General features: G+C 39.1%; 1 protein-coding gene across 1 annotated transcript; it reads left to right on the forward strand.

The window, feature by feature from the left end:
• Positions 1 to 580: 580 nt before the first annotated feature.
• Positions 581 to 24,814, forward strand: LOC103716443 (E3 ubiquitin-protein ligase KEG). Its single transcript, XM_039132833.1, has 16 exons — positions 581 to 1,770; positions 3,687 to 4,055; positions 4,134 to 4,364; positions 4,704 to 4,823; positions 4,927 to 5,263; positions 5,360 to 5,517; positions 7,574 to 7,731; positions 13,318 to 13,439; positions 13,590 to 13,724; positions 16,659 to 16,783; positions 17,368 to 17,472; positions 17,654 to 17,887; positions 22,051 to 22,384; positions 22,516 to 22,704; positions 22,802 to 23,107; positions 23,215 to 24,814. The coding sequence occupies exons 1-16, from the start codon at positions 1,022 to 1,024 to the stop codon at positions 24,463 to 24,465; spliced, it is 4,923 nt and encodes a 1,640-aa protein (XP_038988761.1). The 5' UTR covers positions 581 to 1,021; the 3' UTR covers positions 24,466 to 24,814.
• The last annotated feature ends 1,224 nt before the right edge of the window (positions 24,815 to 26,038 follow it).

The raw sequence follows: 26,038 nt of genomic DNA on the forward strand, positions 1-26,038 counted from the left end.
ACTGACTACAAACAAGAAAAAAAAACTGTGTAACCTTCTTTCTCTTAGCTTTTAGGAAAACTGTATTTTGTTGATAGGTTCGTATTTCTAATATGTACCCAAGAGCAAAATGGCTTCTTTTTGGATCACGTAGATAAGTTTCAATTTCAAACTTTTTTCTTTTGAGTTAAAAAAGTTAATTCCATAATTAAAGTTGCCTAAAAATTTGAGTTAAAAAGAGTCAAATCTCATAATTGAAATATGAGATCAATTTATATAATTATATGTAGAAATATTAAATCCCTCAACATGAGAAGGAAATAACAAAAACTTTTAAAATTTGAATGGAAATATCAAATCTCGTTGTCATCGAAAGTATAAGATCGATTTATTCATTATTTTTAGAAATAGAAAAAGTCATCTCAACATAAAAAAGAAATAAAATAAACTTCCAAAAATTTGAATAAAAATCTAAAATCCGATAATTAAAGCCAGTTAATAGATTTACCTCGTTTCCAGGAATACTTTTATCGTTTCCCCTGGATGGAAAGAATTAAGAAACAGGGAAGGAAAATAGAAGAAGCCCAAAGTATGATTGCAGCCAGCACGGTTGGAGCAAAAAGTGGGCGGGGGAAGACGGGCGAAAAAAAGAAAAAGAAAACTAAAAAAAGGAGGCGAGAAAAGGGAGCAGATTCACAGGGCTCTCTCTCTCTCTCTCTCTCTCTCTCTCTCTCTCTCTCTCCCCTCTTCGCTGCCCCGCTGCTTCTCCCCTTCTTCTTACCCCTACTCTTCCTTTCTTCTCCCCAAAACTCCAAATCCAATCAATCACTACCTCGCAATCAAGTGATCCAAGTCTCCTCCACAACTTCCCACCTCTTTCCTCTCCCCGGATCTGACCTTGCTTGCTTCGAAATCCCCCAAATCCTTTTTCTGTTGTCGCATTAGATCAGACTCGCTGGGTTTTTGCAGTGATTCGGAGCTCTCTTTGTTGGATTCCAAGAACCCTCGATTTTGGTTGGCTGGAGCGAATCGGTGGGAGGAGATGAAGGTGCCGTGCTGCTCGGTGTGCCACAGCCGGTACGACGAGGAGGAGCGGGTGCCGCTGCTGCTGCACTGCGGCCATGGATTCTGCAAGGCGTGCCTGTCCCGGATGTTCGCCGCCTCCGCCGCCACCTCCCTCTCCTGCCCCCGCTGCCGCCACGCCACCGTCGTCGGCAACAGCGTCCACGCCCTCCGCAAGAACTTCCCCATCCTCTCCCTCCTCACTTCCTCCCCCTCTTTCGACTGCGACTTCACCGACGACGACGATGACGGTGAGAACGACGATGGCGGCGACGATGACGATGACGACGAGGAGGACTACTTCGATAGTGCTACCACCGCCTCGTGCTGCGTTATCGACCTCGTGACCCACCAGGACCTCAAGCTTCTCAAGCGCCTCGGGGAGGGCCCCAGGACAGGGCAGGAGACGTGGTCCGCCGTGCTCTCCAGGGGCTCCTCCTCCTCCTCCTCCTCCTCAGCCTCTTCCGCCAATGGCACCGTCACCAGGAGGTGCCGGCACCAGGTGGCGGTGAAGAAGGTCGGGGTCACCGATGATATGGATGCGGTGTGGGCGCAAAGCTGGCTTGAGAACCTGCGGCGGGCCTCGATGTGGTGCCGGAATGTGTGCACCTTCCATGGGGCAATCAGGATGGATGGGTGTCTGTGCCTTGTTATGGACAGGTATAAAGGCTCCATAAAGTCCGCGATGGAGCAGAACAATGGCCGCCTCACACTGGAGCAGATCCTCAGGTTTGAATCTTCCCAATTTTTCTTCCATACTGGAAAAAGAGACAAGATCTGAATGATAATGCTTTCACTGAATCTTCACATTTGTCGATTCCATGTGAAGTCCACGTGTCTTGTATATATTGTTTGTGCTTTCTTCCTGCTCTTTGTATGTGCAAGGTTGACATTAGGGACCAAATGAGGTGTGGTTGAATTTGTAGAGCTGTCTATATGGATGCACTTTTAAAGTTGTTTCTTTAGTTATTAAAACTTTGTTGATGTATACGATAAGACACTTGTCTTGTCGGATTGAAAAGTACGAACTCAAAATTAATAGGTAGTAAGAACCAGTCTACAGCAGTTCAGATGCCAATAATATTGCTAACACAGCCTGACATGGAGGTTTGCTAAACTTTAGACATTGACCCTGCAGTAACATAATGAGGGGAAATAGAAAAAAGTATTATGGAACCGATAAATTGCCATTATGATTCGCAACAGACATCAAAAACTTCCAACCAACTTGTTATATTGTACAAACCCCTAAAACCATGCTTAAAAAATGTAATGGCACTTGAGCTTTTGGAGCTTATTCTTAATACATATAGGGTGCTTCAAATTTGGCCCTTATTGAAAATTTAATTGAACACCACGATGATAGCTAAATTCCTCTAAGGGAGGTGAAAGATGAAGGATGAAGAAAACGAGATAATTGGATAAGGAATATAAGCACCAGTTTGAAGAAAAACATTGCTTATCCTTTGGATCCAATATCTTAAGTGGAGTAGCAAGTAAGAAGAAGAAGAAAGCCAAGGAGAAATTGCAATCTCTATAGGTCAGCATAGTCAGTTAACTTTCCTTTAGCTTTTTAATCTGTTTTACAGGGTTTTGGTTCCTTGGAACAAAAAGGAAAAGAAGAAAAGGAGGCTTGTGACAAATGGGAGAGAAGAGATATGATGAAAGAGAGGAAAGGGGATGTGGATGGGAGAAAAGGGTGCGAAGTATGCATTAAAGAGGTTAACAAGCCAAATGAGTATAGGAAAAGAGAGGACCAAATGGAGATTTTGTGTGATTGACCCTATGTAAGTTGTGGCTTGGCAACCCCTGGTTTCCTGCTTATGAGTCCATCTATATATCTAATTTTGACATGAAGATCGGTCGTTTTGATTCTTTTTGATATGCTACATCACTTAATTTGTCATGAATTAGTCATGCACAGCTTAAGTGGGTGTGGATACCCCTCCTACGAAGGTCTGTTGTAGGTTCAGTTTGGTTTGCCAAATTGGTCTGTATCGGTCCAACCAAGCGAAACTACCCTCTACCACCCGGTTTTAGGCGATACCATGCTAGGAGTGAGACAAGATGTTGAAAGCTTGTCTCAATGCGGGGGTGCCTACCATATTATATTGATCGTACTGTATTGTACCGACCATATGCTGTACCGAACTGGTAATTTATTGGTATGGTTCTTGGAGCCATGCCTAATGTTATTCATTTTTGGACCTAATGTTGTTCATTTTTGGACCTAATTCGGTCTTTTGAATGCTTCATAATATAGGTAATCCTTTCCAGTTTAACATTTCAAGAGGAAATGAAGAGGACATTAAAGAGAAGTGCTGTAGTTTAGCTAACTTTAGTCCTATATTTTCATTACATGGAGCCACTTCCCATTTAGGCATGTTGTTTTATTGGATTTGATTTGGTTTCAGCTTCGCAACACATTAATTTTGTTTGTTGAGAATGCTACTTGGGTTCTGTCCCACCATGACATTCAAAAATTGAATTATTATTATGTGCCCTTTCTCCTTTGTGACCACTTGGAGTAGATAAGTAACATAGTGTCAAGCCCGGCGTACTGTTATGTAAATGTCCATCTTCATTTATTCTTTGGAAGAGTTTGTGGTTATTCAATCTTGACGTATCTGATTCTGCTATTGCAGGTATGGGGCAGATATTGCTCGTGGAGTGGCAGAACTCCATGCAGCGGGTGTTGTTTGTATGAGTCTAAAGCCATCCAATCTTCTTCTGGATGAAAAAGGCCGTGCAGTGGTTTCTGATTATGGGCTTCCAGCAATTCTTAAGAAATCTTCATGCCGAAAAGCTCAGTCTTCTCCCGAGGAATTCTCTTCAAGTGTGCATTCGTGCATGGATTGTACAATGTTGAGCCCTCATTACACTGCTCCTGAGGCATGGGAGCCATTAAAGAAATCTTTAAATCTATTTCGGGATGATGCAATTGGCATATCACCTGAGTCAGATGCGTGGAGTTTTGGATGTACCCTTGTTGAAATGTGCACTGGTTCTGTCCCGTAAGTGGTCCAATTCTTTCCTTGTGCTTATCGGTAACTCGTCACAATGAATGATATGGTAAGACTATTTCGATGCAGATGGGCTGGATTAAGTGCAGGGGAGATTTACCAAGCTGTCGTCAAGGCTCGTAGGCAGCCTCCTCAATATGCAAGTGTAGTAGGTGTTGGTATTCCTAGGGAACTATGGAAGATGATTGGGGACTGCTTACAGTTCAAAGCTTCAAAGAGACCAACTTTCCAGGCAATGCTAGCAATATTTCTTCGGCATCTGCAAGAAATACCTCGGAGTCCTCCTGCAAGTCCGGATAAGTAATTTCATTGAACATATTATATATCTATGTGCTAACCTGTTCCTATGACAAATTACTCGACTGATTTTCCTTTTCTGATGCCAAAATACCCACTACAGAGGAATCATAAATGGAAAATAGATTTGTTAGAAAGAAAGGAAGACAAGGTCCAGTGAATGAGATTTATTTAAACATCTCTTAGAGAATGTTATACTACTGGCATTTTATAAAATTTCACGTGATGTGCTTGAATTCTTTCCTTTCTCTCCTAATAGCAAGCTAATTTTAGTTGGCATGAGTTTATAAACGTTTTTTCATATATTTATTGAAACCATCATGTCTCATTTGTTTTATGCAGTGAGTTAAAGGTTTCCTCAACAAATGCTGCAGAACCATCCCCAACGTCTGTTGAGGTTTTTCAGGATAATCCGAATGTTTTACATCGACTTGTATCTGAAGGGGATATTACTGGTGTTAGGCTAGTCTGACTATAAAAACTTTCCATCTCTATATGGCTTTTAACACTGAAGCAATTCCTATGTAATTTGAATACTTATTCATCATCGTTTTGTTTATGGTAGGGATCTGCTTGCAAAGGCTGCATCAGAGAGAAACAGCTGCTTAATTTGTTCTCTTTTAGAAGCGCAGAGTGCTGATGGCCATACTGCTTTGCATTTAGCCTGCAGGCGAGGCTCTGTAGAGCTTGTAGAAACTATATTGGCATACGAAGAGGCTGATGTGGATATCTTAGATAAAGATGGTGACCCCCCAATTGTGTTTGCTCTATCTGCTGGTTCTCCGGAGTGTGTTCGTGCTCTCATCAATAGATCTGCTAATGTTAGTTCTAGGCTGAGAGAGGGCTTGGGTCCATTTGTAACTCACGTTTGTGCTTTTCATGGCCAACCTGAATGCATGAAAGTAGGGAAATATATATTATTTACTTTTATGTTATATTCCTTTTCTTCTGTTGCTATTTCCTCACTGTTTTCTTATATGTATTCTAAATGGTCACAGGAATTACTATTAGCAGGGGCTGATCCCAATGCAGTGGATGATGAAGGTGAATCTGTTTTGCATAGAACCATTGCTAAAAGATACACTGAATGTGCTATTGTCATTTTGGAAAATGGAGGCTGCAGATCAATGGGTTTTCTCAACGCACAGAGAAAAACGTAAGATCCTCTAATGCTTTCTTTGTGGAAGTTAATTTTTGTTTTCCAGAGCCTACGATCTTTGCTGTCCTTTAGAAATGCATTGAAGTAGAAGACTTAGTTGCTACTCTTCTTTTGATTGTCGCTTGCTTTATTGGTTTGTTTGAATAAATGCTCAATTAGCTTGTTTCAGAGCAAGGATTTCAGTCTCAGATCGGACCCTGCCTACCAATACTGGGCGGTTTGGTGGCCATTTTGTACCACGACCACAAAACGAGGTGGTTCATGGTCGGTATGATACAATCCAAAACCAAACCGTGCAGCTCAGTCCGGTATCGTATACCATGGTACTGCTAGTATATGTTCTTTCCACAAAAGATCATGGCAATACATAACATATGGACTACTTCTAGTACTAGGATATGTGCTTCCCATAAATTCGGTAGTCTAGTAGAATGTGTATACATAGTGTATCATTGTGCTATATGGCAGGTTACCTAAAAACATGCAATGCAGCTATTAAACAACAATCAATAGTTATCTCTAGGATAATTTATGATTGTAGGTTTGGAAATATAGGTATATATGTGCATATGTATGTGCATATATATATTTTCTAAAAAAAAGTCTATACACTGGTAGAAAGAAGTTAAAGTTGAAAGTTGTCTGTATTTAAGAAAAAAAATGAACAAAGTAGATGTATCTTATGCGCTGGTGGTGAATCTTTCTCATCAACTAGCATATATTTTCCATGTCACTGTTTGCCAATTGTTAGCATATCCCAGCATGGACATGTAATCTTCCTACCCTTGTACTAAACAAGCAGCATACATTGTGTTTATTGGGTTTCAATATCAACATGTTAAGATGGGAAGAGGGTGAGAATAAGATATGGTGGTTCAAGATAGAAGAGAAGATAAAGACTGAAGTTTGTGTATATGAGGAGATAAGAGTTACAGAAATGGAAGAAGAGTGGAAAGAATTAGCAAGAAGAAAAAGAAGGGGAAAAAGTAGAGGAAATGAAGGGAGAGAATTCAAGGAGAGAGAGAAAGAAAAATAGCTTATCTGCGTTAAGACAGTCTTCTTTCATAGTGAGAACTGTTTGACAACTCGTTATTTGGTTTCCTTTGGTTAGCAGATTGCTGAAACAGGAATCTAGTTCGTGAATCATAAAACTATCTGTTTGGTTGCTGGCACAAAACACAATCTTGCAATTGGCTCATAAAATGGTGCAGCTAGAGTTCAGTTAGCAACGGCCTCTAAGAGTTGTTCAGATTGGCATGCTGTGCAACTCTTAACACTCACACTGATATTTTCAAAATATTCACAAGGTGAAAATTGATTAAACATGGCAGAGCCCTACACTGCTGACAAACTTAACTTAAGCTAATGAATGCAAAATAAATGTAAACAGTAGCAAAACTCGAAATAAATCATTAACAAAGCCTATATGCTTCAAAATGTGGTTAGCTAAGAAGCAAACGGGATTCTTCTCCCTCTGCCAATGAAAAGGAAAAAGAAGCAAATTTGGAAAATAACTGGAATTCATTAAATATTCACAAATTTTCAAGAGCAACAAATGTTGTGTCGCTTTTGTTCCGTCATGAGAAACTATGGAGAACTCTCGGGGAAATATATTGCCTGTCAAAATGACATTCACATGCTAGTGGGGACTGTTTTTCATCAAACAAGGGATAGCGCCCTCTAGGAAACTTCAATGTCAACTTGCCACATTTCTCAGTGGAAATTTCATTAGAATGAAGTTGTGTACTCCACTACCATGTTGGTCTGAAAGAATTTGACGGCTGAAAGTTGTACATTGGAACATAACAATGTCAGTATGTTACTACTGCTATGAAATGGTTAATCTTCTGTTGGCATGTTGCATCAGACCATCAAAGACTACTGTAGTAAGTTGTCTAACAGCTATTCCATCAAGGTGGGGTGTCAACTTGAGATTCTGAATTTGATGTTGGTGTTCAGTGATATTCCTATTGAATCTAGTAATAGGTCTGCTTTGGTTGCTTGTTGTATTGAATCTAATAACAGCTGGTGAAGCTTGAACTTTCTATGGTAGACCTCTGCATTTGTGCGTTGAGACATGGAATGTGGCTGTGGTGAAGAGATGGGTGGAGCTTGCATCACAAGAAGTGATAGATGAAGCGATTGACATGCCAGGTCCAAATGGAACAGCATTATGCATGGCTGCTGCTCGCAAAAAAGATCATGAAAATGGTAATGTGCATTGTTAATCTTCTAATGTTTTTATATATAAAATTGCAGAACATCATACATTCATCAATGGTAATGTGCATTGTTAGTCTTCTAATGTTTTTATATATAAAATTGCAGAACATCATACATTCATTAATCTTTGAACTTAATTAGCATGTGAGGGTGTTGTTGAACACCTAAGGCATTAAGTGTATAACTTGTAAATGTTTGGATTCATAAGAGGGGATCAACGTGATAACCAAAATTAATACCATAAATGTGAAAGATAAGAAGACTAGAAAATAATTTAAGAGGATAATGCTTTGTGAAGTCTAATAGAAGATAAGTTGAAGCAATTATGTTGATATTAGAGCTAGCTTCTCTCAAGTGAAGAAATACTGCAGCATAATCAGTGTACATAGACCAATTTGTAGACAAGACTTGTTTCATAATTCTAGAATCATAATCAAAGAAATAGTATGTATTAAACATATTCCACTTTTTTATCTGTAAATATAATAACTCATTTAAAAAACCACGATCTCACTAGTTGAAAACTTCTAACTAGCCCTACCCTTGCTTTCAAATCTTGCTCTCACTCCCACCACGAATTTCAATGCTTTTGACCCCTATGTAACCTATTGAAGTAGTAATTAATAGTGCTTCTATTAAGACCATCTTATTCATATGTCCCTTATTGTTTCTCTAATGATCCAAATCTGTGCAGTAGTTTAATTTTATATCAATAAACACCATCAGTGATAGAAAAAGAAAAATGATAAAAAAACAATAAACACCAAAACAACTTATAAAGCAAATCACCAGATATATAGAGGTTAACATAATATATAATATGGTTGTCTTTCATCTTAGATTCTTCTACTTGGTGGCACACTTGGTCAGGAGTCATGCATCCCCTCTTGCTTTAGCTTCTATTTTCTAGTGCTTTCCATCCTTTAGTTGACTAGCTCCAATATTGCTATGACTAGGTATTTTCCGTGTTCAATTATGTGAGTACTACTAATCATCCCATCAAGTTTCTTTCTTTTCTATAGTATAATTGGTCAATTTACTTATAAAGAACTTTTGACAACAAAAAGTAAGAACCCAAGTAATTTTTATGGTTTAGTGAGATGATATGCCAGTGTTTTTGGGGGCAATACCATGACTTCTGTGTCCTTTTCTTTTCCCTTTTTTTATTTTTTTTAGGAACACTGATGCCTTGCACTTAGATCTAGATATGCTTTACAATTTAGAACAAGGATTGCAGAATATATATTTGGATTTCAAATCAAACTCTTTTAAGGAAAAGAATAATCTACTAAAATAAATTCAAAAGATTGAAAATATTTTGCTTGAATCGAGGCGTGTGATGTACATTGCCTTAAGAACGTGATTCGCCTCCTATGCGTGGATCTGCGGCGATCTCGTCTCTGTGGTACAACAACCCGGCTCAGTCCGATCTTCCTCTAACAAGCACGATCGCTGGGGAGGCTTGACCCGATTGACTCCTTCAGATGCCTAGAAGAAAAGGAAAAATTGAAAGATATAAGAAGAAAAAAGATGAAAGTCTTTGTCTCTCTCGGGAAGCAGAGAAGTAGGATGTGATGTGATGTGATGTGAGAGTGGATAGAGGATTGAGTGATCGAAACACGCATGACCCAAAGCCTATTTATAGATTCTGTTTGGTGACTGAAACAATGCAACATTTTTGAGGTACGCGATGTTTCGGAAACATCGCATTCCAATGGAAACTAAATTGGACATGTACTTTGGATGCACTTAATACCCATACACAAAAATGAAAAATAACTAGTGTTATATGTGCCGACCTCAACTACTATACTGTGCATTTGTGTTGTGTTATACGTACAAGTATCACATTGGACCAGCACTTGACTGGTATACGACCTTGTGGAGATTTTAAACATTGGTTTTGATGATGTTATTTGGCCATATAATATTATGGCCTAAAACTATTTAGGCCACTATAACTTTATATTGGACCATTATGTGGCTGAAAGGACTCAAAAGTTGTGTTTTGAATTATCTCGCTTTATGTGAACTCATTGAATATAGGGGGTTGGTTCTAAAATTATTTTGCTCCTAAATCACTATAATAGTTATCCAAGATAAATGGAAATGTAGTAGATGGGGAACGATAGAACTTCCAAAGAAAAATGGGGAAGCAAATAGCACATGCGAGGCTCAAAGAACAGGAAGGGCTTTCATATTCTTAAGGGCTTTTAACCTTAGACAATACGATCAAGCCTGCATATTCCAATGAGAGAATTTTTGAACTCCCAAAAATGCCCCTTGATGTTGGTTGATCCCTAGAGGTCATGGGGGTAAGAGGAAGAGGCAGGTGGAAGGAAAGTATGACCTCCTAGAGAGATGCGGCATTCATCCATCCCTTTTTCCGGTCTCGTTGATTTCTATTAAGTTACAACTATAGTTAGCAAGCTTTGCCGAATACCAAGCATCTTGCTGGCTAGTAACTGATTCGGTATGGTACCAGTATGTATCATACAAACCCAAGCTGTACTGTAACTAAGAAGAGAGAGAGAAGGGAGAAGGAGAGGGAGGGGAGAGAGAAAGTGGAAAGAGAGGTGAGCATGAGAGAGAATGGAGAGAATGGAGAGGGCAAGAGAGAGACTAAGAGAGGACACATACAAATTCATATCATTGGTCGTCCTCGTTGGCAGCGACAATGGTGACGAAACCCTAGCCCTAGTGAGAGAGGTGAGCGAGAGAGAGAGAGAGAGAGAGAGAGAGAGAGAGAGAGTAAATGGAGAGGGTAAGAGAGAGACAGAGAGGGATGTGCACCGGTCCATCATCGTTATTGTTGTTGTTGTTGGTGATGGTGGCAGTGACGAAACCATATCTCTAGCAAATTAGGAGCAAGAGGCTTCTATTAACTCCGAATCTAAACTGAATCAGAAGACCGTTCCATCCCGTTAACTGACTGGTTCAGCTTGGTGCATCCCGGACTGGACTGTTTGCGATGGTCAGCCATCCTTGATAGGTAGTGCGCTGATGCTTTAAACGCTCCATTGAAACTTCTCCCGGTTCTTATAGCAAGGTGATAAATGACCATTATTTCATTTCCTAGCCTGCCAACATGGGAAAAAGTAAGTGGCAAGCGGGGCCTAGTTTCAAATCCTGTCTTTAGTAAGGTTTGAGGAGTTAGGGGTATTTTGGGGAGGAGGCTTATGTTTTTGAAAAATTGGAGGCATCAGGCATGCAGCCGAAGGGCTGCCTAGTGCCTAGGTCTTATGCGGGGATTTATAGCTTGTGGTACATGCAGAAACTGCCAATGGAGGTAAACTAGGAACAACAACGGCTTATGGTGCTGATGGCTGCTGTTGCTGTCAGCTGCCACCGCAGCAGCACTACATGACATTGGCCGAAGCAGCAATCTCACAGAGACCAAAGCAAATAAAAGAGAGAAACAGAGGGGAGGAAAACAAGCAAGAAAAAGATGCCTTTGCTGAATACTGTCGCAAATGTTACCACTAGGTCTGGCCACCGTTAGCACATTTCCAACTCACCACAGTCATGGTCACTTTCCCCCCTCTCTCTCCTCTTGTGCAAACCCTAGGCTGAATTGGGGGTGCATTGGGTTCTGAATTATTGGATGCCTAACCTGTTAAATAACCTGTCTGGCTGCGATTTGCCAGTACCAAAATTGGCTGGCTCACCATAGGTGCTCGCATTGGGGCTAGGTGGCTGCCTGTATAGGCTGCTTTGCCCTAAGCATGCACCCACAGAGCCGCCCCACCTCAGGTGGATGTGTAGCAGCAGCTGGTGCCATCTTTTATGAATTTGAGCTCTATAAATATAAAAGGATGGGCTCCAATGAAACTTGTGCAGGATGTTTTATCTTCAAGATAGTATGCAGACTACCATACTTCTTTAAATTGTAATGGTGAAAAGCAAAAGGCTATATATCTACATATATGAGGAGTAATAGGATAAAAGGACAGATGCAATGAAAAATTAGAAAAAAAGTGAAAACCAGTATTTTATTTGTAGCCTGTATCACAACTCACTCACTTTCCATAGTCTGTATTAGTTTTTAATTGAGGCATAAAATCTACTTTAAGAAAAGAATCATACATTTAATTTTTTGAACCATAAGTTTTGATTAAAGGTATTTATTATGCTATATGGTACTAGCTTTTTAAATTATCTCTCTTGGAAATTGTCTGTAGTTCTATGTATGTAGATATTGTACAATAAGAGAGAAAATTTTCTTAGAGGCTGGGTTGATTTTTCTTCCTTACGCCCCCTTTGTAAACATGAGAGTCCTTCTTGGATGTCTGCAGTGTGCACCTAGCATTAGCCTTAGCCAGGGTCTGTCGAACCAGGCTGAACCGTCCGGTTCAGGCAGTACTGAGCCAACCTCATGCGAAATCGGATCGGTTCGGCTATTATATTCGGTTTTTCTCGGAACCGCTATTGGACTGGCCGGTACCGGTACTTTACTGACCGGAACCGGTCTTTTATCGACCGGAACTGGCCAGAATCGACCGGAACCGTCTCGGTGCAAACTGGCCGGTGAGTTCTAGTTTACGCATACTACATAGGATAAAGACCATGATGCACGATCTGTTAGAGCCCGCAAGAATACAATTGCATATAGGAGAAGAGCGCCTCGAGGTCATTCAGGAGGACGCGATGTAGCTGCAGATGACCTCGCATGTGGAGTAGGATCCATAGACGTATCAGGTTTCAAGTCGTATACTAGATTCTATTATCCACAGTTACAGACAACATATGACCCATATAGATACGGATATAGATATGGTGCGTCTGAGGCATCTTCTGACGGCTACTACCCTACATAGCCTAGAGTATCTTACGGGTCGGATTTTGTTGCCGGTATATTCGGATAGGCCCCTCTACAGCCGTATTATCAGCCAGAGGACACCTTTCAGAGCCAAAGCTTCAGCGAGAGATCATAGAGTGCTTATAACCCGGTGTGCTTCCTTATGGGATGAACGTACAAAACTACAATGCCGCTTCGTTAAAGGGGTGGGATGATGTGCCTCCTGACTATGCTAATGATCCGGATATCTACGAAAGGCATTACTACTTGATCCGATTTTAGATATCGGTATGTTTGTTGAACTTTAAAAGTATATAATTAATCATATTATTTTTTAATTTTTACGTCACTATGTTGGTCATTTTATGATTTGTATCATTTTAAAGCAATTAGATGAATCATCTATGTTAAACCTGGATCATAGAAATATAAAAAAAAACATCAAAAAAATATTTAAAAAAATATCAAATTAGACTTAAATTCATAGAAAAAGTTTGAAAAGAGTGATTACTAATTAAACTTTTTTTTGAGAACTTGCACCCCCCCCCCCCACACACACACACAAAAAAAGAAAAAAAAAAAATAGGGCATGCCAGTCCGTGAACCGGCACGCCCTACCGGTTTGGTACGGTATCGAACCATACCGGGCGCCGACCGATACGGGTCCTGGTACCGGTTTGGCAAACCTTGGGCTTAGCTTAGAATTATCTTATGACAAGAGAGTTGCTTTTTGTCAGCTGTTCTGTTAATTCTTAAACTTGACTCTTTTTTGACAGAGGGCCGAGAATTGGTAAGAATACTGCTTGCTGCTGGTGCAGATCCAACCGTTCAAGATGAAATTAATTTCCGAACAGCTCTGCATACAGCAGCAATGATTAATGATGCAGAGTTAGTGAAGGTAATCTATATTAATTAAAATTAAATAAAGCATTTTTTAGGTTAATTTTAAACTAGAAGTTTTATGAACACTATATGTGGATATAATTTTTCTTCTGGGTTCAGTTTGGTTACTTTGGTATGTGATAGTTTTATTGCTTTTTATGGTTAGATCATTTTGGAAGCTGGAGCTGATGTCAATGTAAGAAATGCACAAAATATAATACCTCTGCATGTCGCATTGAACAGAGGTTCAAACACATGTGTTGGTTTGCTGTTATCTGCTGGAGCAGACTGTAATTTGCAGGTATAGCCTTTTATGTAAGCATGGAAGTTAGTTACTTATTATTCGACAAATTTTGGACAATCTATATGCATACATTCATGCGAAACTGTTATTTGCAGGTAATTTATCCATTTTTTATGACAATATTGAAGCTGTGTTATTCACTCCCATGTGTGTGTATGTCTATGATATCATAATTATAGATGCTCATTAACATAAACAGCATTGGGCATGGGGCATCATGCTCATCTGTCAATTGTACAGACTTCAAAAAGCTGCAGAATATGCAATGCTCTTCATATTCTGCTGTTTTACTGAACTTCAGACATTTTTGATGATTTTATTAGTGAATTCTGGTTCTTACTTAGGCCTCGTTTGGCATTGCTGTTGGTAGTAGAGTTGTTATCTATGAAGTTTTGGACAGTAGAGCTTTTGCTAGTAGAGTTTTTAATAAAAAGCTCTTGCTATTTGGTAGATACATTTCTTAAGTGTTGCAGAACTTTTTTTTTTTTTTTTTTGATAAGTCAAGTGCTGTAGAACTTTAACATATATTTGGTAACCAAACTAAGAAAGTGCTTTTGGTATTAGAAAATGATAATAAAGGAATAATATAGTACTTTCAATTATCTAATTGTTTATACTATCAAAAATTATTATTATAAGATATTTTCAATTTACAAATTATTTATTTTGATATTTAACTTGCATAATATAGTAAAGAATAAATAATAAATATATTTTAAAAATATAACAATATTTTTATAATATCATTATATAATAATACTATTATAAGATAATAATATGATATTTTTGTTTTAGTATATCATAAAAGCAATACATTACAATAATATTACAGTAAATATTATAAAAATATGATTATTGTAATATAACAATAGCGATGATAGTAATATAATATTATTATAATGTCATACAATATAATATATTATATTCTTATATTATATTATTATTGTATTGTCAAAAATAGTTATTATAAAGATTGTTAACTTATAAATTATTTTTAAATTATTTTTTTAACAATTTTGTTATTGGGATTTGAACATGGGTCTCTTGTCTTAAAAAAAAAAAAGCTTCCAGACATATCTCAAGCAGAGCGTTTGCCCCAAAGCTCTAATTTGAAGCTTATCCTTAGTAGACTTTTTTCAGCTTTTGGAGGAGCTAGGAAGCTATTTCAAAATTTTTACCAAACATCTCAAAATCACTCGAAAGAAATTCTAGTCCTCCAAGGAATGCTTTTGGCCCTCTAAAAGCAATGCCAAATGGAGCCTTAGATGTTGATAATGCAGTACTTGTAGGTTTATTTATGTTTCTAGCTAGGGGATACTGAAAATGAATATCTTTATTCGAACACTATGTAATGTAGCCTTTCTGTAATGTAATAAGGATCTCCATTATTTCAATTTCCAAGATTGAGCTGCACACATATCATACATACATATATCTTTCTATTATTGAACTTAGTCTTCTATGTTGATAGTCATCATTGTTTTGGGGGGGGGGGGGGTAACACTATTGCATTCTCACCTTAACATCATTACACCACATGAGGTTACACTATCTCTGGCTTGTGTTTTAGTGAGGTTGATAAACTATGGCGATGAACTATCAAGATGAGCACATCTATTTATTTTTTGCTTAAGGCTAAATTGTTTGATGATGTGTATTTCGTTTCTCGGAAACTATCATCCATATTTAACTCTACTTTTTTTTTTCAAAATCCTTACCCCAGGACTCTCTTGGAGTTACATTATCGCTTCTTAAAATGCCACCACATTATGTTATCATAGGAGGGTAGTTGGTAAGTTATAAGCACATTCCTTTGTTAATAGTTGCACTTGTGGGTGAAAGAGAGAGAGTGATGCAACTATCAAGAAGGGGTTACATTTATTGATCACTTGAGGTTCATTCATATGCCTACTGATAATTTGAATGTGCATTACATGTGCCTGTTTGAGTATTTAGGCATGTATCTGCCCATATATGTGCTTGCACATCTGCATGTTAGAATGAAACTTGAATATTCAAACCAAGGTCCGCTGTACCGGGTCCGGTAGGCGTACCGGTCGCCAACCGAACCAATACGGTTCCGGTTCGTACCGGAATCGGGTGGTACAAACCGGCCAGCTCTTTCCTATTGGAGCTGGGGAAGAAGAAGAGAACGAGAGAGAGCACGGGGAAGATAGGGAGGGAGGAGACCTGTGGCCGCCGTCGGACAGCCGCGGAGGGGTGGCGGAGGCCAGGGGGTGGGCTCCGAATAGAGGACGCGGCCGCAGCCTCGGCCTTCGCTGCGCCCCCACGGGTTCCCCCATCGGGCTCCGCCGCCCCTAGGCCTCCACCGCCCCTCCGCGGCTCTCCGAAGGCGGCCACATGTCTCCTTCCTCGCTCTCTTTCTCGCGCTCTCTTTCCTTCTTTTCGTCTTCTTCGTCTCCAGCATAGAACCGGCCCATACTGGTTTGCACGGCTTCAGCGTACTGGTAGTTGGCCGGACCGGTTCGTACCGGCCCGTACCGGCTGCATACCATGATTCAAACCAAGATCCGCCGTATCGGTACCGGTCGGCGTACCGGTGGCGGCCCAGACCGGTACGTACCGGCCCCATACCGGTTCCATACGGACCGGTACGGCGGACTATGATTCAAAGCCTTGTCAATGCAAAATACCTGATTGACCATCTAAATTAAGAATCCACAATGTCATAATTTACAACATATAAAATGTCTAATAAACAAGAATGAAAATTTCCGTTTTTCTGGGACATGTTCTATTAACTTCTAGTCTGATAATATCATGGCTTTGTTTATGTTGTAAATTAACTTCTATTAACTTCTAGTCAGTTTTTTGCATGATCTTGCTGAGTTGTAAAATTTTCCTTTTTTCGAGACATGTTCTGTTAACTTCTAGTCTGATAATATTATGGCTTTGTTTATCTTGATACAGGATGATGATGGCGACAATGCTTTTCATATAGCAGCTGACGCAGCAAAGATGATACGTGAAAATTTTAATTGGATTGTTGTTATGTTGCAACATCCGTCACCTGCTGTTGAAGTGAGAAACCATAGGCAAGTGCTTATCCACTTAAATTCATGTACTTTTTTCATTGTTGGCACATCACAGTAAGGTTCACCGTATTGGTACTGGACCCAATACCGGTGTCACACTAGCATAGTGTCGGTATGTATGGTACGGAATTTTTTTAGTATATCGAGGGTCGGTGCACCACCGGTACCGAACCAGTGCGCCACTGGTACCGGTACCGAACCCGTGCATCACCGGTACCGTCTGGTACGATACACTCGATACTGTCCGGTACGGTACGGTACAACATACCATGCATCACACTACACCTAAGATGTAGTGGGCCTTCCAAGCTGTTTAGCTAAAGATTATATAGAACTAAATAACAGAGTTAGTCATTTGTTTTAATTTCTGAATGGACTAGTTCTCTGGAAGGTGACATGGTTCAATGATTTACTTATTTTTGTGTTAGGTTCTTGCTTTTAAAATTTGGATTATTACATGGTTTAATAACTCAGTTATCATTCTCTACAAGTTATTCTAAGTCTTGATTTTGTATTAACTTTTGGAAATCGTTTCCAGTGGAAGTAGGGAAAGAGTAAATTCAGATTATGTTAATTTATGACAGGGGCTGGACATTGTGTGATTTTCTTGAAGCCCTTCCTCGAGAATGGATTTCAGAAGAGCTGATGGAAGCACTTGCAGATAAGGGAGTTCATCTGTCTCCAACCATGTATGTGAAAAACCCTCATCTACTTCAAACCATGTCCTTTTTCTTTTTTTTTTTTGCTATCATATCTTTTAGTACTTTGGTAAAATTCATTTCAATATTTCTTATCATTTGCTTTAGTTCATTGCTGAACTAAAGTAAAATATATGCAATCAATCTAGCACTAATTAAATATTATAATTAGATATGTAGTTGGAGACTGGGTGAAATTCAAAAGAAGCGTGAAAAATCCAGCATATGGTTGGCAAGGTGCAAGCCACAAGAGTGTAGGCTTTGTCCAGGATGTTATGGATAATGACAATCTTCTTGTGTCATTTTGCTCCGGAGAGGCTCATGTTTTGGCAAATGAAGTCATAAAAGTGATTCCTTTGAACAGGGGACAACATGTACAGCTAAAAGTTGATATTAAGGAACCAAGGTATGTTTTTGAATGCTGTAACGATATGCTGCATTGGTGTAATTGTTATTTAGTTTTAATGTTTTTGGCACAAATTAATATATCTTATTATTGTTTGTAACTCTAGTTTCTCTTACCCTAAAATATTCCTAAGTAAAATATCCTGTTTTGTGTCTTAAATTAAGAGAAACTGTTTCCAACAGTTTGTGCCCTTCAATTGGGTAATTAGCTTCCTCGAGACTAGACTGACCATCATATCTCTATCATAAAATGCAAATTCTCGGAGTCTGTTTCTGCAACCAGATTGATATCATGTCCTCTCACTCATTGCAAAATAAAGAATATTCAAACAGCAAAAGAAGGGCACAGAACCCTGATAGGCCCCTGGCATGAAAGGAGACGGATAAAAAGATCCCATTAGATAGGCTTCAGTTTCAGAGTTTTTTTTGTTCAAAAACCAAAGAAAAATTTCAAAAGGAGTTTGAAAGTAGAACAACAATAAAAGGAACCATGAAGGCAAGAAAAGTTATGATGCAACATTTTAAAGTATTGTATTATATATTCTTTATATGTATATCTTGATAATTTTAGGCCGCAGTTAATATTGCATGTAAGTAAAATTCATGGAGCAGACCAGTAATTCATACTATAAGCATGCATATAGACACATATACATACTTGATACATGCATACACACACATGTACATGTATGCATCATCTTTTCTTATTGAACATTAGTTGTTTGAAAATTTATTATTTTTAGCAAATTCTGGAGTTTTTTAGTGTCTATGTATGTGTGTGTATGCACAAGATGAAATATAAGTTGGAACAAATGAGTAAATGAAATAGTTGATTCTTATTTTGTGAAAACAAATGGGATCCAATCAATGCCAGCTAAGCAAAGTGTAATGGAAAAAGAATTAAAAAGTAAATGATAGAGTTTGAACTAAGGGACAAATTATCTTGCTTCTGTTGTACAAAAGAATGCAAAGAAATTCAAGAATGTCCAAAGTAACAAAACTTTAGACGTTTCTCTGCTTTCTTTTTATCCACTAACATATAGAGTTTCTTTTAGTGAAAGTACTGTTTAGCCTTGTGTTCGTGCAAATTGTCAGCTATAAGACCAACATTATATTGCATAACCATATGTTGCTTGGTTAGCAGGTCATATGTGAGAGATTAACCTAGTAGAGCTTAAGAAATTGATTTGGATGCATTTAAAACTTAAGAGGAGGGGGGGGGGGGGGAGAGTATGGTGTTGTATGGTTATTGAGATGCATGGTAATGACTTTTGATAATACCTAAATTTACATGGTTTAGTCATATTTGATGCAATACCAGATCAGGTGTTTGGTAAGACAAGCATCTCATGAATTAAAAGTTGAAATACGTGTGATGCCGATGAATCCATTTTTTCTCACTATGGTCTCAGATCATATCTTATTAATAACCATTTGTTTATCCTCCGATCATACATTCTCATCTCAAAAAATATCGCATCACACCTCACCTTCTCCATCCTTCCTTTTCTTTTCCTTCTTTCATCCTTCCTCAGTTCCACCCCCTGTTCCTCTCCTCATCCTCCCTGCACTCCCTCTCCAACCTCCTCTAGACAGCCACCCCCCCCCCCCCCCCCCCCCCCCCCCCCCCCCCTCCATCTCCTAGCAAATAATAACATGAATTAAAATAAAAATAGTTAAAAACGTCCGTCATGGAAAAAAAAAATCAGGATTAATGTAGATGGTTTTCACAATTTCAACAAACAAACAATGCCCTAGAGTATTAAAATTTGATCACCAAGGGCATAGACTAGAAATGATGCAAAGAAAAGGGGGTCTGATATTCAGGTTGGACTGTGAGACAAGAGGATTGTGTGAAGGGGTAATACTTTGGATGGATCCAACAGAATTAGTGGGAAGTGAAGATGCTTCCATTTGGGATGATTGGCCGTTGGCTTAGATGTTTAGCAATGGTCAAATAGGATATGTAAAGCTTACCCTACATAAATGAGTATTCTTCTCTATGAGCATACTCACATACATATGTATGTATGCACATCTTTGGTACATGATTTAATGATTTCAAAAAAATAATGGGTCATTCAAATTGAAGATTGAAACTATTGATATTGATGTAGAGCTCAAAGATATATGTAATTAAAAATTCACGACTTTTAGAGATATCTAACCTATGATCAAGCGGTGCAAAATTTGATGATATTTGTTGTACTAGTGTTCCAAAATACATGATAGAGCATTTATTTTGAGAATCCACTTTGTGATTATGATCTTAGCATCATAAAACATGCAACTCAACTCAGCTAAGCCTTAATCCCAAATTGGTTGGAGTCAGATACGTGAATCCTTTTCCTCCATTCCACTCGATTTAGGGCCACACTTTCTGAAAGATGTCGAGATATCATATCCTTTCTTACTACTTTATCCCAATCACTCCGTCGTATTAGTGCATCTCTTGGCTTATGTTGTACATGTCCAAACCATCTAAGTTGTCCATGTTAAAACATCCATTGATTGAAAATCAATAGATTTCAATGCTTAGATTATAAGAATACATTGTCATTGTCAATGAAGCTATTCATTTTTTGCACCCACTTGATTCGTAGGTTCGAGGCCACTATAACATGTAACTTTTGGTTTCTAGACATTTTTCATATTGTATATCATGATTAATAGTATGAATCTCCAATTTGGAGGGTCTATAATTGATTTTGAATCATTAAATATTTTATAAAAAAATAATGTTTATCTAATTCTCCCTATCTCTTGAAGATATACATGCATACATATGTATATACATAGATAACATACATATCTGCAAATAAGAAGTTTGTTAAGCCATGTACTACATAAGTTAGCTTTAAATGCATTTTTTTTGTTATTTGGTTTGTGCCATTATTGTGTTGAAAGGTGTGGCAATCACTGTATGAGAAGTTGTGAGAATACAAACATAATATGCATATATGTATGTGTAAATGTATGTACATATGTACATTAAATGTACATGTATATATTTATATGTTTGTGCATGTGCCTGCATGCTTGTGTGCATCTCTCATCTGTACATACATACAAATATGCATACATGCATACATATGTGCACACATTTATACATGTTCGCACACACATACATACACACACACATACATACACACACATACATACGTACATACATACATTTGTGTGTGTGTATATATATATGTATATATAGATTTGTATATGTATATATATATATGTATATATAGATATGTATATGTATATGTATGTATATATATAGATATGTATATGTATATGTATGTATATATATAGATATGTATATGTATATGTGTGTATATATGTATATATGTGTATACATATATATATATATGTCATAAACCCACATTGACTAATAAAAGGGGTGCCACATGGTTTACTATCTTGGGCCAATCCTTCTCCGAATAGCTTAAGCTTTTGGGCTATGAGTCCATGACAAGTAGTATGAGAGCTAAGCCTATTGTGTGTCACTGCCTTTATTAGTCATGTGGGCCGCTTACTAAGGGATACCAGGGTCGAGGAGGCTTTGGTAGGGTCGAATAGGACCCAGGCTATGGGTGGGCTCCCTCTCTCTTGCGTAGGAGACAACTATGGTGAGGGCGTCACGAGATTAGGTGGAGAAGATTGTCACAGTCCCACATTGACTAATAAAAGGGCTGCCACATGGCTTTATTAACTTGGGCCGGTGCTCCTCCCAATAGCTCAAGCTTTGGTTTGTGAGTCCGTGACCATATGTATGCATATGCGTGTATATTTATATATATGTGTACATATATATTTTATGTATGTACACGTGTGTGTGTGTACGTATATATATATGTATGCATGTTGTAATACAGATGAGAAACGCGCACAAGCATGCAGGCACATGCACACTGCACATACATATACATATAATGTACATATGTACATATATATTTATGCACTTTGTTTATCTGTAAGTATAGATGTGATCCTGTAATTTTCATCAAAGGGCATCTAAACATTTTCCAATATGCTATGTCTAACTATTGATACACAGAGGTGACTGGAATTGCTTTAAAGATTATACTTCACTATGATTTTCTCAATGATGGTTTTCTCTTTCAAGTTTGCATTCCCAAATGAAAGTAATGCTTATTATTCTTTTATCAGGTTTGGATGGCGTGGACCATCACGAGATAGCATAGGAACGGTTCTCTGTGTTGATGATGATGGGATACTAAGGGTTGGCTTTCCTGGAGCATCTAGAGGATGGAGAGCTGATCCTGCTGAGATTGAAAGAGTTGAAGAATTCATGGTTGGTGACTGGGTCCGCATTCGCCCTGCACTGACAGCTGCTATACATGGTATGGAAGCTGTAACTCCTGGAAGCATTGGGATAGTATATTCTATCAGACCAGATAGCAGCCTTCTGCTGGGTCTTTGCTATTTGCCTAATCCATGGCATTGTGAACCTGAAGAAGTTGAACCTGTTGAACCATTCAGGGTAATGAGATGTATAATGTATAATTTGCTTTCTTTTTTTATTTTCGTTTTCTTTTTTTCCCCTTTCAGTACATTCTGCTATTCGTCTGTCGATTTTGTTTCTATTTCTGATTATATCCTCGGTCCTTCCAGATTGGTGATCAAGTATGTGTAAAAAGATCTGTTGCAGAGCCTAGATATGCTTGGGGTGGTGAGACACATCACAGTGTGGGAAAAATTATAGACATAGAGAATGATGGTCTACTCATAGTTGACATTCCAAATCGATCATCTACATGGCAAGCTGATCCTTCTGATATGGAAAAAGTTGAGAATTTTAAGGTATGGTCCCATTATCATTTATTACTGCCACTGTTATTGTCTTACGTCAGATCTGCATTTCTAAGTCTTTTTCTTCCCCAATAATGCTGGTGTGTAGGTGGGTGACTGGGTTAGAGTTAAAGCTTCGGTACCATCTCCAAAATATGGATGGGAAGATGTCACACGAAATAGTATTGGAATAATCCATAGTCTAGAAGATGGCGGTGATATGGGTGTTGCTTTCTGCTTTAGGAGCAAGCCTTTCTGTTGCTCGGTGGCGGACATGGAGAAGGTGCAGCCATTTGAAGCAGGCCAAAGAATTCATGTGATGCCATCTATATCTCAGCCACGACTTGGATGGTCGAATGAAACTGCTGCAACTATTGGGACGATATCAAGAATAGACATGGATGGAACTTTGAATGTTAGTTACATGTATTATTGCTATTTTGCTATATTATTAATGTTTGGTTTTTGTGGCATGTTTATTTGACTTTGCTTATGAAATTTTAACTGATGTTCCATGTGCAGGTTAGGGTGGCTGGCAGAAGTAGCTTGTGGAAAGTTGCTCCAGGTGATGCTGAGAGACTTTCAGGCTTTGAGGTTGGAGACTGGGTGCGTCTGAAGCCAAGCCTCGGGGCTAGACCCACTTATGACTGGAACAACATTGGGAAGGAAAGTATAGCTGTGGTGCATAGTATACAAGACTCTGGTTACTTGGAATTGGCTGGCTGTTTTAGGAAAGGAAAATGGACAACTCATTATATGGATGTTGAGAAGGTCCCATGTTTGAAAGTTGGTCAGCATGTTCGGTTTCGCACTGGTCTAGTTGAGCCCAGATGGGGCTGGAGAGATGCTCGGCCTGATTCTAGAGGTATCATAACTGGTGTGCATGCAGATGGAGAAGTGAGAGTGGCCTTTTTTGGTTTTCCAGGGTTTTGGAGAGGAGACCCTGCAGACCTTGAGAAGGAGGAAATGTTTGAGGTCGGGGAATGGGTGAGGCTCAGAGATGATGCAGGCAGCTGGAAGTCCTTGAAACCTGGAAGCACCGGTATTGTTCATGGAATAGGGTACGAAGGCGACTTGTGGGATGGAACTGTGCATGTTGCGTTTTGTGGTCAGCAGGAAAGGTGGGTGGGACCGACCAACCAGCTCGAAAGAGTAGATAGGCTTGTTGCAGGACAACGGGTTAGGATAAAGAAATGTGTGAAGCAGCCCAGATTTGGATGGTCTAAGAGTCATGCAAGCATAGGAACAATATCATCCATAGATGCAGATGGAAAGCTAAGAATATACACACCAGCAGGATTCAAGGCATGGATGATAGACCCAGCAGAGGTGGACAGAGTCGAGGAAGAAGAGGAAGTGCGTGTTGGAGACTGGGTAAAGGTGAGAGAAACTGTTACGACGCCAACATACCAGTGGGGCGATGTAAGCCATGCCAGCATGGGGGTAGTGCACAGAGCAGAGGATGGGGAACTCTGGGTTGCATTCTGTTTCAGTGAAAGGCTATGGGTATGCAAAGAGTGGGAGGTGGGAAAGGTTCGACCATTCAAGGTGGGAGACAAGGTAAGGATAAGACCAGGTCTAACAGTGCCTAGGTGGGGATGGGGCATGGAGACATTTGCGAGCAAGGGTGAGGTGATGGGAGTGGATGCTAATGGGAAGCTACGGATCAAGTTTAAGTGGAGGGATGGAAGGTTGTGGATAGGGGATCCTGCGGATATTGTTCTTGATGAAAGTTCAGACGCAACCAGCAACACCGATGACTGCCATTCCTAGGGAATTCAGTAGTTCTTTTACTCTTTTATTTGTTCCTTGTTTAATTGTCAAAATTAAATGTCTCGACCTTGAGCTGGTTTAGAAGGTTCCTGGCACATCTATCAGATCGTGGCCGCAGAGACATCGTTTTGGCAATAAGAAGGCCGGTTTTTCTTCATGAAGGTTTAGAGGTCAAGTTTGTCCGGCTGGTCTGTACTCGTAAATTTATCTATGAGCTTTTATTACCATCTGTCTAGATCATACTAATGTACAGGTTGTTAGACCTGAACGTTAAATTGAAATGGTCCCGTGTATTTTATGCGTGGTGCTATATTAATTTTCTTTAGATGCCAAAGTTTTCCATTCATTACTCGTAAAACATGATGTATATGGTAAGCTTTATATTGAAGTCTTGTTATATATGTATTTTTATTATATTGGGTGACTTGCGAGTTAGGAATTGGATGACTTTGATGTGCGGACCAATGCAATAAAAGGTGATGGTAGGGTCGTTTACCAACAAATGTGTAATAAATGTTTGGTGTTTTGTCCTCTTCTAACATAACCTTTTTTTTTTTTTTTTTCCCTTCTTTTGTTGTTGTTGTTTATATTCTAATGTGCCCCTTGCTCGCACCCGTGGAACCATGGTTCTTCGTAGTCGCTAGGGGCGGGCGCTAGAGGCACTGGAGAAAAAAAATGTGGGATGGTAGTTTTCTATTTTGTCATATCTTCTAGCGTTCATCTTTGTAAAAAAAAAAAAAAAAAATTATGTACTTTTTTGCGTAAATTAATTCCCGACCCTCCCCTTGACTGCTGTGTAATGCTAAGTCCCTGTTGACCCAAACCATGTTTACCGGTCCACGATTAGGGATAATCTTAATTACCGGTCCATAACAGAGGTTTGTTTTTTTCTTTTTTCCCGAAGCTGCCCTTTCGTTGCCGTTAAGGTTGAAAATGTGGAATCAGTTGGGAAATGGACCGCAAAGAGGGGAATATGGCTCGGATTCTCCATTGGAATCGTGGAGAAACTGGATTTCTCCATTGTCAGCGATTCGCGGAGATCATTCGCATGGGATGGACCGGCTTCTTCGATTTTGCTTCTTGGATCCGGAAGAATGAAGCGGAAAGGGGAGACTTTGAAGCGGAAGAAACTACAGTTCAGATTGTTGATGGATATTGTGAGTTCCATTGCTGATCATTCGCATGGGATGGACCGGCTTCTTCGATTTTGCTTCTTGGATCCGGAAGAATGAAGCGGAAAGGGGAGACTTTGAAGCGGAAGAAACTACAGTTCAGATTGTTCATGGATATTGTGACTTCCATTGCTGATCATTCGCATGGGATGGACCGGCTTCTTCGATTTTGCTTCTTGGATCCGGAAGAATGAAGCGGAAAGGGGAGACTTTGAAGCGGAAGAAACTACAGTTCAGATTGTTCATGGATATTGTGACTTCCATTGCTGATTTCATATTCGAAATAAAGTTGCTATCCCTCTTTTCTCCTCTGTTTCCCAGCTTTGATCAAATGAAAACCCTGTTTTAGCTGCTGGATTATCTTGATGTTTTTCTGCCATTGCTCATATACTGTTTGGAGA

This window comes from Phoenix dactylifera, chromosome 13 (genome assembly GCF_009389715.1).
Source record: "Phoenix dactylifera cultivar Barhee BC4 chromosome 13, palm_55x_up_171113_PBpolish2nd_filt_p, whole genome shotgun sequence".
Classification (NCBI taxonomy): Eukaryota; Viridiplantae; Streptophyta; class Magnoliopsida; order Arecales; family Arecaceae; genus Phoenix; species Phoenix dactylifera.